This window comes from Scyliorhinus canicula, chromosome 12 (assembly GCF_902713615.1).
Source record: "Scyliorhinus canicula chromosome 12, sScyCan1.1, whole genome shotgun sequence".
Lineage (NCBI taxonomy): Eukaryota > Metazoa > Chordata > Chondrichthyes > Carcharhiniformes > Scyliorhinidae > Scyliorhinus > Scyliorhinus canicula.
Window position 1 is genome coordinate 33,152,507 of NC_052157.1, and position 16,490 is coordinate 33,168,996.

The window sequence follows — 16,490 nt, forward strand, 5'->3', positions numbered from 1 at the left end:
CCATTTTGAAATAAGACTAAGGAAAGTGGCACCTCTGTTCACTGTTGTAAATTAAAGTTCAATCTGTCAAAAAATCATCAACACTGAACAACAATTCTATCTGAGACAAATGCAAAAAGCACCTTAAATGTTTTGCCACACATTTCTTACTAATTTAAATAAACATATTAAATAAATATGCATTTGGAAACAGGAGCATATAATTCTGCAAACTAATTAAAACACTATACTTCAGGTCGAAATCTTCTGTATAGATTGAGGCTATTTTAAGTCACAACCGAATTTAATGTTTTCAAGAAAAAGAGAGCATTTTCTCTTCTTTTTCCAGGTTGATTATTGGTGTTTGCGTTTAAGCAACATTTAAGTTGTGAGTCATGGGTAACAGCAGTGAATTTGAAGAAAACCATGTGCACAGATTATTTTACAAATGCTGCATTGCTCTGAAACTTGGTCAGACGTTAATACTTATTAGGTTAGGTGGTTGTTTTTGATCGGCGCAGACGCGATGGGCCTTTTCTGAGCTGCATGGTTTAAAGACTCTACGACACTTAAAGGCACCTGAAATTATCATTTGGATAAATTAAAATTGCAGGTCTCATAACCAAACAAGCAATGAAATATACATACCGAAATGCCTGTGAAAATAGATAAATCTCAGATTTTCAGAAACTCACCCAAATTTCAAACCAATAAATGAAACTGCTTTCATGTTCAAATCAATTTAAAACACCTCTGCATTTATATATAATTCTCTGCCTATCTGTTGGGAAAGAATACCCTTCATCGTTGCCATTAAAGGTTTTGTCTTTCACAATTTTTTCCTATCCATTTGAAATGAGATTTCTTGGGCGGGATTCTCTGGCCCACCAGCCATGTGTTCCTCGGCAGTGCGTCCTCGCTGGCAACGGGATTCTCCGTTCCCGCCACCTGCCAATGGGATTTCCCATTGTGGCATTCCCACGGTGCTGGGCAACTGGCAGTACGGAGAATCACGCCCCTTGTCCTTAGACTCTCTCCCATTAAGCACCATTGACTGGCTGAGACGATGATGGCCAGGAAACCTTGTCTCAAACCTATGCCATTTCTGGGCTGTAAATAATCCAGTTGAATTATCTTTTAGTTTTTTTTTAAGAAAAAGCAGACCCCCTTTAACCAACCCCCACCCTGCCCCATTTGTATTTAATCTGAAATGTAATTTAACCTTTAATAGAAAAGGATTTTTCAGAAATATGTTCAATGTAAATTTTAAATTAATCTTAAAAACCACCGTAAGAAGTTTTACAACACCAGGTTAAAGTCCAATAAGTTTGTTTCGAATCACTAGCTTTCGGAGCACAGCTCCTTCATCAAGTGAATCACCCGCGCTCCGAAAGCTAGTGATTCAAAACAAATCTGTTGGATTTTAACCTGGTATTGTAAGACTTCTGACTGTGCCCACCCCAATCCAACGCCAGCATCACCCCATCATGGCTACCATTAAAAACTACCATGTAATTTGGCCAGTAAACTGGAATACTGATAGAGAATGACGTCCAGACGAAGAGATCTGCATCTAGTTCAAACCTCTAGAAAAAGGAATGTATATCCATTACATGTTATTCAATATGCTGCCCAAGTAGGTGTGCAATTGTTTTTGACTTTTTAAAAAAAGGATAATTGGACAGGGAAGCTTCTGCCCTTTTGAGAGTACAGGCATCGCAATATCGATGCACTGTAACCTCTCGAGACCAGAAATCTATTGTTCAGAAACACCAGTTGTCCGGAAAATGCAAAAGTACCTTCTTTTGAGGCATTTATGATTAGTTTTCGTGAATGAGTTCACAGTTTAATACTGGCGGAGAGCTTATAAAATGAACAGCTGTCCTCTATTACAGCATCAAGGCTTCTAGAAGACGCAAGATTGTACAACAAATTCTTATTACATTTTGGCATAAATATGCTTAAATTCTTCTAAGATTGGAAACAATAGATTTCACAGAGGGAGTTCTTGTAATTTAATCTCGGGATTCAGAAAATCTTTAGAAACCATTTGAATTTCAATCTTACCATCCACGATACCACTCAATCACTTAGTTTTTAACTTCAAATGTACCATCAGTGATCCATTAAATTTGATATGCCTAAGATCTGAAAAATCACATTGCTGAAAGTCACAAAATGCTTTATACTGCAGGATTCAAAAGCGGTAATTTTCAACTCACCACCAAAGCGTAAAGCCATTGTTGTGAGTCAGGCATCTATAAACATCCCCAAATTATTTTCCAATGAAATGAAAATGGGGCAGCACCTATTACCCCGCATGACTTGCATCATCAATTTTACACAGGAATGGCAAATTGAAATTAACACCCTCCCAAAATAAAACTACAACCTTGTAAAAATTGGTACAAAATTAAAATAGAAACGTTGTATTGTAAATCCACCTCAATCTGACAACGTGAACTTACCAGTGAACATTCTGTATTTTTCATTTTTGATCCACTGACTGGAATAACTTTAACATATTTGTTAAAAAAAACAAACAACTCAATTTTCCTCCACAAGAGTATTGACAATTCCCCATGCTTCTGTCCTAGTGAGATAAGAGGGCCACCCCGTGTGTATTTCGGTGGCGGAGAGGACCCACCAGCGGGATTTTCTTGTCCAGAGTTGTCAGCGGGATTTCCCATGGACTGTACCCCTCGTTGCCGGGAAACCCATGCGCCATCGGTGGGATCAGAATACCCCGCTGGTGTCAACAGCCGGTAAATTCTGCCCAAGGTGTAGTTTTATCTATTTCCTTTTTTCACTGTTCTACCATTTGTGAATTGTGTGAACAGCCTTACCAAACCCCAGAGAAGTTCCAAAAGGCTCAAACAAAATTAAAGCAAAGCAATTAAATGATTTCAAAGATTCAGTCTTACTTTTTCAATGACTCTTTTCCATCTTGATCTTGAAATGCTGTTCGTACAAACCACCTCTTCATCCCTGGAAGGCAATTTTTTTATATTAGAAAAATTAGTTGTAGCAGTCTTGGAAACAAATTCTAAATATTGATATTCAAAGCAGGGTGATCTGATCAAGTCATCAATTAGCAAAATTAATCACCACCAACAAGATCGGTATTATTCTAATCAAGTCTCTAAATGTCAGTTATTTATTTGTAGAAAACATCTGCAATAACCTTTAGCGCGGCAATATAAAGCTCTGTCTGAAATTGGAAACTTAATTGATTTTAAACAAAAAAAGGAGGAAAACTGGAAAAAGCATTCTCTTTCCCTCCGTTCGAATAGTAACGTGAAGTATGTGATGGAAGTGTAGACAATCAAGAAAGAATGGAAAGAATAGTTAGAAGCAACCCAATTCTGGTAGATGCTGGGTCCAGAATTAAGCTAAGTTAAATATAAGAGATTGCGAACAAAATACCAGGTTAACATCTTTAGACAGACAGTTGTAATGCTGTGAAGGAAGACTGGATTAGTTGATGGAGGAATCATGGAATAAAATGGGATTAAGGGACAGCGGGACACAGTAAATCAGATTGGCATTTTTGCAGGCGTGATAGTAAATATTGATACAGACTGCTTAGGCCAAAAAGCATGTTTTTGTCATTACTTACGAACATATGAAATAGGAGCTGGTCAAGGGGCTGAAGTGTTCCACTCTTGGGCGTGGGGGAGGGGGGATGCTTTTTGTCACTGAGGCCATCAAGATACCTTTAAATATTGTGGATACCCATAACAGGGGCAATGACAGCCGCTGCCTAGCTGTCCTTCCAAACGCTTCCAGGACAGAATCCTGTTCCTGGTTATATGCTGACGGTCATTTTAACTTTCTTGAACTGTGAGCAGCCCCAAGCTTTACAGCTGAAGGCTATTGCTAATAAGGAATTGGCCTTGTTAGTTGTGAGAGCACTTCACAGCTGCAGGTTGTGTTTGCTGCTTGCTCCTGCAAATGTCTGGAGGCTGTTGTTGCTGTTTCCTTCCTTTTCTGTAGCCAGAAGGAAGAACAATTATTTCTAAAATACCTGGGTCCTGGAACACCAGTCTCCAGGGGACTTATGAGTCTGGAAGGCAATCAGGTTTGAAGCACGGAGATGTTGCGGGACCCAGTACGCGACATTGATCCAAACGAGCAACCTGGCTTTCACAGATTTCTGATGCTTTTGTTGCTGCTATGGTGAGTGCTGCATGTAACTGGCACATCACCGCTGGTCAAACACACTGGAAGTCAAAGATGTTCAACTGCACCTTGAGCACCAGTGAAATATGTGGATGCCACTGATATGTGGAACGACCAACAAGTAACGCATTGATGGGCAGATCATTTCTACGACAAAGTTCTGGACAGGATAAAACATTCTCAAGCTTGGCCTGTAAGATGAGGTAAATTCATCTTTTTCCAACGTTAATATTGTGACATTATACAGCATGTGAAGAGTTATTGTTATGTTTAAACTAGCTACTAGATGGAGCTAAGGGACAGTACTATAAATTGCATTGAGTCTTAGCTTTCTAAGAGTGAGCTGGAGAGAGTCCAGGAGAATAGATTAGAAGAGGTAGAAGATGGTTAGGCATAGGAGACATCAGTTGTGTACCTGAGAGTTCTGTAGTTGGAGATAGCATAGTTTAATATAGCAACCGTATACTTTAGAAATACGTAGAAATCTTATTTAGTAGTGTTAATAAATTAGTTTTGTTTGTGAACAAAGCTTGTTGTTCTTTGTACAACACTACACATCTAAGCCATCCTGGTAAAGCAAAGCAGAGAACAACACAGATATGATATGGGAACACTGAACCAGAACTGGGCTGTCAAACGGACATTTTGAATGAAATATGGACAATTTAATAATTCAATGTTTTTTAAAAAAATACACATGGGCTCAAAATGGCTGCAGACAGACACAGAAATACACAGCCTGATCAAATCCATCTGGAATATGACAAAGGGGCTATGGAGTCAAAACTAGCCTGATAGTTATGCAAAACGGCCTGGTGGCCCTGGCGCGAAACGGGAAAACAATGGGTGAGCACATTGGGGGCCCCAGGAAGTCTAGAATGTTCTAACAGGTTCGAGCCCCAGACTTTGTCTTGGAAACCATCCTGATGGAAAAATGGTTAACACCTCACGATGGCCATCCTGAGCCATTCCTCACTACACCAGCCGGAGGTAATCCCATCAAACTCAACTGACTGCTGGGAGGAGCCACCCAGAATTGTAAAGGTCACTTCTTTTAAAATATTGGACTCAGAACAAAAGCGCAAAACAGAAGCACGGAACAGGAACAGAAGCAGAGAGCAGAAAGAACAGAGGAGAAGTCAGCTATCGGGTGAGCAAGCAAGATGTGAAGATGACCCGGGGACCAACAGAAGACACCAGCAATCAACCAAATTCGACTGCTCCAAACAACTGAAAATACTTTAAAATTAACTCGACCCCAGGGTCGATGAGTATATCCTTTCGGTTCCCAGAAATCCCCAATTAGCTAGGTGTTGAAGAAGGGTGGTTGGGAATTGTGTAAATCTGTGTAAATTTAAAGATATTCATTGTGCCGCTATAGTCTTTTTTTCTTCCATATTATAGATTTTATAGGATTTACAGTGCAGAAGGAGGCCATTTGGCCCATCGTGTCTGCACCAGCCCTTGGAAAGAGCACCCCACTTAACCCACACCTCCACCCTATCCCTGTAACCCAGTAACCCCACCTCACCCTTTTTGGGCACTAAGGGAAATTTAGCATGGTCAATCCACCTAACCTGCACATCTTTGGACAGTGGGAGGAAACTGGAGTACCCGGAGGAAACCCACTCAGACACGAGGAGAACATACAGACTACGCACAGATAAGCCCCCGGGAATCGAACCTGGGACCCTGGAGTTATGAAGCAACAGTGCTAACCACTATGCTACCGTGCCGCCCCAGTAGCTGGTCGTGTCTGTGTATATTGACTGGTCTGGCTGACTTCTTCTCTTCCTGGATAAAATCAATACAATTTGGCCTTTTGTGTCACCCATTCACCTCTCTTTTCGTTCTGGTGAATCACAGAGTCAGAACATAATTCCGAAGTCCAGAACCAGAAGAGTCCGGGTGCCTCGAAAACGCTCACTCAAGTTGGTTCACTGTACAGCCGTAAACAGTGACCCACTCTCTCTCTGTCTCTCCTTCGAAGTCATCCCAGTGTGGCACTTCCACAATTTACTACCACCAGCAGGAGAGAGACACACACGTCCAAGAGTAGTAGCTGAGACCACCACCCGTGGAGTAAAAGAACCATTACAGGCCTTGTCTGTGGAGGAGGAGCAGCCAGACCAGGAAGGGCTGGAGGACGAGCCCGGGGAGAAGCTGCAGGATGGAGGACAGGTGGTGGCAAGGGTTTGACATGCCCGGAGACCAAGGAGGCTCTCATGCTCACCCACTTCTCTTAGAACAAGGCTTAGTCCATCAGATCACCCCCTCCCCATTGCCCTCCTTCTCCCACATTCTCCTCCTTCCCCGCTCTTCACCCCCCCACCCCCCACCCCACGCAACTACCCTGTTCCACCCTCCCAGGGTCTGTGTAACATCCCCCACAGGGTGTGCCTATGTTGGCACTGTACCCGAGTCAAAATACAAGGCAGGAGATTGATGATCACTCACTGAGAGGTAACCTCTGGTGCTCCTCAGTTTATGCCAAAGTCTGATTTCTGTCTTTCTGCTGACAGCGCGCTCACACCCATCCTCTGAACGGGGTCTGCATCGGGGGCATTTGATCTTGGACCACTGTGTCCGGGGCGAGGGGAGCAGAGGGCAACAGGAGGTAGGGGTGCAGGCATGCCTGCTGTGAAGATTTACATGACAAAGGCTTCACATGTATCAGGTGTAACATATTTTAATTGTGACAGTTCCATTCCCCCTAGCTACAGATAGTGACCCCTCCACCCACCTCAATATGCATTCTGTGATCCTCTCTCTTCTTGATCTTTCGTGGTCCACTGTTTTGGCTAGGTGTGTCCCCAGGCGACACATCGGAGGTGGAGGCAGCCTGCTGCTTTCCGCATCCAGTTGCCTTTGATGCCCTTGGTTGCCGTTCTCTGGAGGGCCTGAAGCCGGAGGGCCATGGCTAACTTGTTCCTGGAATCGCCCTTTTCTGCCCACTGCCCTTGAGATCCGCCAGCGGCGGGGCAGCGGTGATTCAGAAGAACTGGAGACCGCCGTTGTCTCCTTCGTGGCAGGCCCCGGGTTGGCCTACAGCACTTCCTCTTCCCTGACGGTGCCTGTAGGGCCACGGGGCTCTCCATGGGATGGAGGGGAAGCTGGAGTGAGCTCCAGAGGCCTCTGTGTCATCTAGCTCTGCCAGTGCTGGCACCTTACGTTTCTCTGTATCATGGCGTGAACGCCCTCAGCGACTGGGCCATACTCTTCAGTGCCCAGCATTATCCACTGGTATCTGGGACATGTCCCTCAGTGACTGGGGCATGCTTTGCAGTGCTTCGGCAATGTCCACCTGTGTATGGGACATGTACCTCAGCGATTGAACCATGATGTTGAGGCAGTCAGCCATGGTCGTCACGGACTGAACCATGTCTTGGACACTACTACTCAAGACCCTGACTTCGTGCTCCAGGCTTTCCACTGAGGTCTCCACCCTAGCAATGATGGCCTCAGCGCCATGTATTGTTGGCCTCACGTCCAGTGCACGGAGTCTTTGAGACTCCTCCAATCGGCAGTGCACTTCCTGGAATGTCATTGACATCCCCTCCAGAATGTCCTGGCCATGTCCTTCTGAGCATTTAAAGGGCACTGGCAGCACTCAGCAGCGTGAGCAGCCAGGAGCCTGTAAGTAACACCAAAGGGGTGCGTTTAAAAGACAGACTGCAGTAATGGCAGCCTGAGCCAAGCCACCCCGATGCTGAGGGGGACACACCAGGTCCACGGACCTGGCACCAAGTCACTACCTACTCCTCAGCAAGCCCATTGTCAATGATTTTTCAGTGTTTTTGTTAGCCTCCAGCACCCCCCCCCCCCCCCCCTCCCCCACCCATCTCTGCAGCCATGGCACCAGTCTACATCTGCCAACACGTTTAGTAATCCACGCCCACAAGGCCTCCGCCTGAGAGCAGCGGGACATTGTGGAACGACGGAGCACCAAGTGTCCAACCCGCTAATCACATTTAAATGCATTCCAATACCGGTTTCACATGCCACCCCTGGCATGGGGCGCAAACCTCGTTATCGGCACCAGTGAGGGACCGGAGCATGGTGCCCAAATTGGCGGAGGGCACAGTCCTTGATTTTGGCCGGATGCCCGATTTTCTGCCCGACAGCTTTTGAGCCTTCGCGAGGCGGAGAAGTTTGAACAATGTTGCTGCAATAGTTTATATATTACATTACTGCTCTTGTCACCACTGATCAACAACTTTAATAGCGAACTATAATGAAAACACTGCCTTGTATAAAACTATGGTAGCTGAATGTGTTTAGAAATTGAATGCATCGAAGAAAATACAAGGACGAGTACGTCAAGGCATGAGAGGTCTAAAGTAAAGAGAAACTGCCCCTACACACAATCAAGGTATATTATGTGCAGTTTAGAAAGATATGACAGCAAAGGTTGAGTGTGAATAATATTCTTCTTGAAGAAAAACAATACACTCGCTGAAAAGCTAAACATTGAAAAGGTTACTTGTCAACTGCGTGGTTGTAGAGATTTATAGTAAGGAGCATTTTCACAAAGTTTTAGAACCTGCCTACTTTCCTGCCATTATGTGAAAGGTTCAGGAAAACTTAATCATGACAGGTCCCCCACGACGTGCACCTCGTAATCAAAACCCGCCAGAGGTGGGTATAGTCTCCAGGGGAGAGAGGGTCATGTCCAGGCAGTACCCTTGCAGTGTCCCCCCCCCCCCCCTTTGCAGTACTGGGGAGGGGTTCTGTAGGGGCGGTGTCGGGAGGGGGGGGGAGGGGGAGGTTCTGTGGGGTTTTTCTTTTCCAATTTTATTACATCGGGGAAGCCGTTTGGCGGGCTCATTCAGAATCCGCTCAGCCAACGTGAGGTGGTGGGATCTGCACCTTGGAAAATACGGCGGGAAAAGCCAGCAGTGCAGCCAGCAGGGGGTCCCCTCCACTTTTCCAGCCCGAGATCCCACTTTGCCAAAAAGGTAGCAAAATTCCACCCAATGATTTTAGCTAATGCAAGAAGCAATGTTTCATGAAGTTTAGACTAAAATGGCCACCACAGATAAGAAACTGAGAAATGTTTTTATTCTTTCATAAGGTATAGGTATCGCTGGCAAAAGCAGCATTTGTTGCCCATCCCTAATTGCCCTCAAGAACGTGCTGCTGAGCCACCTCTCGGAAAACTGCATTCCATCTGATACAGGTACACCCAGACTGCTGTTAGAAAACTAGTTTCAAGGCTTTGATCCAGCAACACTGAAAGAATGGGGATATATTTACAAGTGGTTTGTGACTTTGGAGGGGAGCTTGCAAGTGCTGATGTGCCCATGCGTTTGCTTCCCTTGTCCTTCTAGATGGCAGAGGACACGAGTCTGGAAGGAACTGTTGAAGGAGCCTTGATGAGTTGCTGAAGTGCATCTTGTATGTAGTGCACACTGCTGTCACTGTGCAGCAGTGGTGGAGAGAGTCAATTTTTAAACTGGTAAATTGGGTGCCGAGTAAGCAGACTGCTTTTTCCTGAATGGGGTTAAACTTCTTGAATGCTGTTGGAGCCACCCTCATCCAGGCAAGTGGAGAGTATTCCATCACACTCCTGACTTTTGGCTTGTAGATGGTCAGCAAACCTTGCGGAGTCAGTAATTACTTGCTGCAGAATTCCCATCCTCTGACCAGCTCTTGTACCACGGTATTCATATATTTGGTGCAGTTCAGTGTCTGATCAATAGTAACCCCCTCGTTAATGGGAACTTCGGCAATGATAAAGTCATTGGATATTAAGGGGAGATGGTTAGATTCTCTCGTGTTGGAAATGGTCAGTACCTCGCACTTGTATGGCATGAATATTACTTTTAGTACAGATCTAGCTGCATATGGACAGGGACTATTTCAGTATCTGAGGAGTTATGAACGATACTAAACATTATGTAACCATCAGTGAACACCTCCACTTCAGACCTTATGATGGGAGGAAAGTCATGGATCAAGCAGCTGAAGGTGGTTATGACAAGGACACTATCCTGAGGAACTCCTGCAGTGATGCCCTGGGACTGAGTTGATCGGCCTCCAAATACCATAACCATCTTCCGTTGTGCTAAGTATGACAGCAAGTAGTGGAAAGTTTCCCCCCTGATTCCTGTTGACTTCAATTTTGCCGGGGCTACTTGATGCCACAATTGGCCAAATGCTGATGAAGATTGTGTGGTTACTGTTGTTACCTACTCTGCAAGAAAAGGTGCTTCAGCAACAGGTATATTGGTGAGGACAAGGTGGAGTAGGTTTTCCCCTCTCATTGGTTCGCTCACCACCAGCCACAGGTCCAGTCTGGCAGATATGGACTGCAGCCAGCTCGGTCAGTAGCAGTACAGGAGCAGGAGTAGGCCCTACGAGACTGCACTGCCATTCAGTATTATCATAGCTGATCTTCTACCTCAACTCCACTTTTCACATTTTCCCCATATCCAATAATTCCCTTGTTTTCCCAAAATCTAACGATCTTGGTTTAGAATATATTTAACGACTGAGCACTCATTGACCTCCCAAAGAAGTTATCGCTTAGTTTCCTTATTATGATAGTCAATAGCAGTATAGTTGCTTTAGCCTGTTGGCAACTGGCCAACAATAAGGTTCTGAAGGGAGGATGTGAGATTACACCAGCGCGCTCAACATGGTGTACGAAAGAATAAAATGCTAAGTCCTCATGGCTGTTGGATGTTGGTGACACCATCGACTAGGACTGAAATAATACCTCACCCTCCAGCAGAAATCATAAGACCATAAGACCATAAGACATAGGAGCAGAATTAGGCCACTTGGCCCATCGGGTCTGCTCCGCCATTCAATCATGGTTGATATTTTCTCATCCCCAATCTCCTGCCTTCTCCCAATAACCCTGATCCCCTTATTAATCAAGAACCTATCTATCTGTCTTAAAGACACTCAGTGAATTGGCCTCCACAGCCTTCTGCGATAAAGAGTTCCACAGATTCACCACCCTCTGCGAGAAGAAATTCCTCCTCATCTCGCTTTTAAAGGATCGTCCCTTTAGTCTGAGATTGTGTCCTCTGGTTCTAGTTTTTCCTACAAGTGGAAATATCCTCTCCACATCCACTCTATCCAGGCCTCGTAGTATCTTGTAAGTTTCAATATGATCCCCTCTCATTCTTCTGAATTCCAACGAGTACAGACCCAGAGTCCTCAAACGTTCCTCATACGACAAGTTCTTCATTCCAGGGATCATTCTTGTGAACCTCCTCTGGACCCTTTCCAAGGCCAGCACATACTTCTTTAGATATGGGGCCCAAAACTGCTCACAATACTCCAAATGGGATCTGACCAGAACCTTATACAGCCTCAGAAGTACATCCCTGGTCTTGTATTCTAGCCCTCTTGTCATGAATGCTAACATTGCATTTGCCTTCTTAACTGCCGACTGAACCTGCGCATTAACCTTAAGAGAATCGTGAACAAGGACTCCCAAGTCCCTTCGTGCTTCTGCTTTCTGAAGTATTTCCCCATTTAGAAAATAGTCTATGCCTAAATTCCTCCTTCCAAAGTGCATGACCTCACACTTTTCCACATTGTATTTCATTTGCCACTTCATTGCCCACTCTCCTTCTTTGTCCTAGTCCTTCTGCAGCCCCCTTGCTTTCTCAATACTACCTGTCCCTCTACAGATCTTTGTATCATCTGCAAACTTAGCAACAGTGCCTTCAGTACCTTCTTCCAGATCAATAATGTAAATTGTAAAAAGTCGTGGTCCCAGCACAGACCCTGAGGCACACCACTTGTCACCGGCTGCCATCCTGAAAAAGGCCCCTTTATCCCCACTTTCTGCCTTCTGCCAGTTAGCCAATCCTCTATCCATACCAGGATCTTACCCTGAACACCATGAGCTTTTAACTTATTTAACAGTCTCCTATGGGGCACCTTGTGAAAGGCCTTCTGGAAATATAAATAAATCACGTCCACTGGTTCTCCTTTGTCTAACTCGCTTATTACCTCCTAGTCACTCAGATCTCTTTGCTTGTTTCGCCATGTGGGCTTCCCAAGGCTCGGGCAAAATATTGACATCACTGAATGTCAAATCGTATACGTGAAGGAAACAAAGTTAATATTGGAAATTTTTGCAAGCTTTAAATATTCTTTGAAAACCAAATTGAACAAGAAGGCAGCAGAAACTATGGATGGAATTTAATCCAGCTGTTATGTCACAAAATGTGGCAGCAGAGCCCATTACTCAGAGGGGAGGCTGCACATTAGTCTCCACGCAGTGGGAAAATATTCTGCGATTGAGTCGGAGGTAGGAATGGGATGATGAGAGAAACTCAAATGTCCGTGTGCAATGTCAATTAATTGGAATTTAGAGATTAGATTAAATGGAAGTTACACGACTTTCATGTGCCTCTCGAAGGCCGCCCAGAAAACCCAGCCAGGTTTTCCAACAATCTACCTGCAAAGGGGTGGGGAGGAGCATATTATCAAGCATTGGTCTGATTGAGGGACCTGATCTCTGGATGGAATGGGGGGGGTTGCTGAAAGCCACCACCTGTTCTCGACTCCGACCCGCCGTCTCCCGTGGCCATCTCCCCACAACCCCCATCCCAGCTCACACACCTGAGTGTAGGAATTCAATAACTATCCCCGGTCAGGTTGTGGGTCATTACTGGCAGCACCTATCTCTCCCACAGCTACTCCCAGCAATGGATAACTGCCAGTCTTTAATTGACCAGCAGATCTCGGTGGGCAGGGCTTCCAATACCAGGGTCCTAGGTCCTGGGCGAGGGACTAAAACTGGTCAGTTAAGTGCCTGACAATGTTTGAATTGATGCACAGGGCAGGGAAAGACAGTTTGGACCAATATTCTTATCTTCCTGTTTTACTGGTGTTCTATTTCAAGGTATACAAGGCCGATTCAGACCAATATTCTTATTTCCCAGATTTTACCGGTGTACCATTTCACAGTATACATGACCAGTTTGGACCAGTTCAAGGTGTACAAGACCAGTTCGGGCCAGCATTCTTATTTCCCTGTTTTTTCTTGTTTTTTCCTTCTGGGTGGGCTTCACGCTGGTTCACCTGCCAGTGGGCTGGACCCACATCAGCAACACTAAGTTAATTCCTATATACAACCATTAGACACCCAGAAGAACTGCTTGTGCAAATTGCCTCGAGAATATTTAGTGTTTAATATCAATTCTGCTTACATAACATGCTGACTCTAACCAAACCCTCTGGATTTAATTATTAATACTCAATGCATTCCGGCACTATTCAAACAGAATAAATGCCAGCAAGATAGCTGTTGGGATTTAACGTACACACATTAAAATTATCTCATGACAGCTTTAGGCATCTCACAAAGTGAACTCGAGTGTGATTGCCATCTATAAACATTCAGATTGTTGATATAAAAATGTAGAGATATCTTTATTCTGTGAACCGATAAAAGACTGCTAAGTATTTGTGATTTTCTGCATAGGTAGCACCTGATACTGGGCATTGCAACTCTAAATTAATGAGAAGTGGATGTGTATCAGGCAGCATTCCTTCAACAGCTTGCTTCGGGGGTGATATCCTGACACTGATGAAAGAGATGTACAACCAACTGACAGAAAAAACATTTCAAGACAATGTTCATACTCGGTAAAATGATGAGTTATTTATCTTGGTAGCATTTAAGATTGCTTAAAACAATGGAAGTTAAAGGTGATTATAATCTCCCCAATAATTAGCTAAATGAAAAAAATTCCCAACACGGTGGAAAACGAGGAACAGGCCGTGACAGTTTTAAAATTAATTCACAGGATGTGGGCATCGCTGGCTCGGCCAGCATTTATTGCCCATTCCATGGTTGTCCTTGAGAAGGTGGTGGTGACTTCCTCCTGCTGTTGCCCCTGAGGCGTAGTTCACTCACCATGTTGTTAAGGAAGGAGTTCCAGGATTTTGACCCAATGACAGCAAAGGAACAGTGATATTGGCTCTCCTCCCCACTTCAGATGACCCTAGGGTTTCTGCAGCCTACCCCAAAGGAGTTGGGGGAGCAGAATATGTGCACTTACAACAGATGCTCTTTCCCCATCTTCCCGAAGGTTCACCAGAAAAGCTCCACGGCACGTGAACAACTAAACTAGCTAATGTTAACCGTTATACCTAACCTGCTCTCCTTTACTTCAAATCAGTGCACCTGAGATGGACAGGTGGTATAGTGAAAACAGGTCAACAATGGAGTCCTCTTTTATTTTTCAAAGAAAGCCTCAGATGATCGGGCTGGAGGCCATCAACTGCTGCCTCGGACAACACCCTGGGAGCCCCACAGTCACTTCCACTGCCGCTGGTCCTTGAAGCTAGATTTCCATTCCCCGTCTGAGCATAGGCCTCTGACAGGGGTTTGAGCAGTGTCATTGACGCCTTGCAGCAAAGCAAAAGCTGAGGCCACAAATCTAGGCAGGTGGAGGTTTGAACATCTGAAGCAAACTTGGGAGGAAAGTATAAATAGAAACAAAAAAATGCTGGGTCGACTCAGCAGATCTGGCAGCATCTTTGGAGAGAAGCAGAGTTAACGGGCAGGATTCTCCAGAATCCGGGGGGGGGCGGGCCGTACCGGCGCCAAAGAGTGGCGTGAACCACTCCGGCGTCGGGCCGCCCAGAAGGTGCGGAATCCTCCGCACCTTTGGGGGCTAGTCCGGCGCTGGAGTGATTGGCGCCGAAGGGCCTCCACCAGCCGGCGCGAGTTGCCGCATGCGCAGGAGCGCCAGCGTGTTCCCGGAACCGCTGGCGTGATTCCTGCGCATGCACAAGGGATTTCGTCTCAGTGCCGGCCATGGTGGAGCTTTACAGCGGCCGGCGCGGAGGGAAAGAATGCCCCCACGGCACAGGCCCACCCGCAGATCGATGGGCCCTGATCACGGGCCAGGCCACCGTGCCCCACACCCCACCCCTCCCGGGGCCAAATCCCCCCCCCCCCCCCCCCCCCCCCCCCGGGGCCAAACCCCCCCCCCCCCCCCCCCCCCACCCGAGGATTCCGCAGGCCGCCCTCAGAGCCAGGCCCTGCCGGTACAAACCTTGTGTAATTTACACCGGCAGGACTGGCCAAAAACGGGCGGCAGCTCGGCACGACGCGGAGCGGAGAATCGACCGTGGCGAGGGGGGGTCGCTTCCAACAGTCCCCGACTGGCACGGCACGATTCCCACCCCTGCCAAAAAGCCGGCGCCGGGAATTCGGCAGCTGGTGTCGGGCGGAATTCGGCCCGGCCGCGGGGGGGTGGGGAATGGAGAAACCCGCCCAACATTTTGGATCTAAACGATCCATTCATTCGGGGCTGGGGGCAATGTGGGCGGGCGTTCTGGGGCGCGTGAGTGGCCGATGGGAGGCACTACTTTGCTGGTCCAAGTCCGCGGGCTGAGCCCACCATGGAGCACGGTGGGGCCACTGCAGGCCGCCTCCGTGCGCATACGCTGCCCTCACATCCCCTGACTGTGGCGGCCCCGGACTGAGTCCGCAGCCGTCGCGCCGAGTTCACAAACGGTGTGAGCACACATAAATTACGCCGTTGGGATTTCAGCCAGACAGGGACTGAGCACCGCGGGGCGGGCCTCAGGCAATGGCCTGAAGCAGTGGATAATCGGCGCGACGTACTCCAAGAGTGTGTCGCTTTTCAGGGGGCAGAGAATTCAGAAACCGCCGCCATTCCCGATTTTGGTCGGGGGCTGTGTCGGCAGCTAGGGCTGCGAGCTCTACGCTGTCGTCCTGCTAGTCCCCAGCTAACCAGGGAATCGGTGGCCATTTAACGCCAGTTTGCACGCCGGCGTGTGGACTTAGTCTCCAAAACGGAGAATCCAGCCCAGGGGTGTTTTGCCTGAGTTGTGATGAACCAGCACAGATTTGCCATAATATAAATATTTTAAAAATATATAATAGAAATAACCTCATTCTGTAGATTTTTGTTTCGACAAACCTTAATTTAGCGAAATCAAATATGATAAATTAATTACCAAACCATTATAGATACCGATTTCTAAAAATGTGTGGAAATATTTTACATTGGTTACCCTAGCTTTACATGGAGCGCAACCCAGAGGAGGAATTTGAATTGGTCAACCTTCTTCACCGCCCACAAGTACAACAATATCAGCTGAGGAGGTGTTACATCAACAGTCAGGTGCTAGATTTGACGGTGTGGATCACAGCTGGAGTAATCACACCTGCTAATAACCTGCATCACAGCAAAAGTGCTTTTAACCACTGGAATGGAAGTGCCAACGTACTTCACGTATTGTTGATCTGCCAAGAATTGTTCCACAATAGTTCATAACTGAACCAAGAAGCCAAAGCTATTTCAAAACAGTCTCACCTG

General features: G+C 46.2%; 1 protein-coding gene across 1 annotated transcript in view; it reads right to left on the minus strand.

Annotated features, from left to right (window-relative positions):
* Positions 1 to 2,780: 2,780 nt before the first annotated feature.
* The window catches only part of LOC119974370 (protein unc-13 homolog A-like), a 237,256-nt gene continuing 223,546 nt past the window's right edge, over positions 2,781 to 16,490 (minus strand). The window contains exon 11 of the mRNA XM_038813159.1: positions 2,781 to 2,967. Within this exon, the coding sequence (XP_038669087.1) occupies positions 2,886 to 2,967 (82 nt within the window). The 3' untranslated portion in view covers positions 2,781 to 2,885. The remainder of the gene's footprint in view (positions 2,968 to 16,490) is intronic.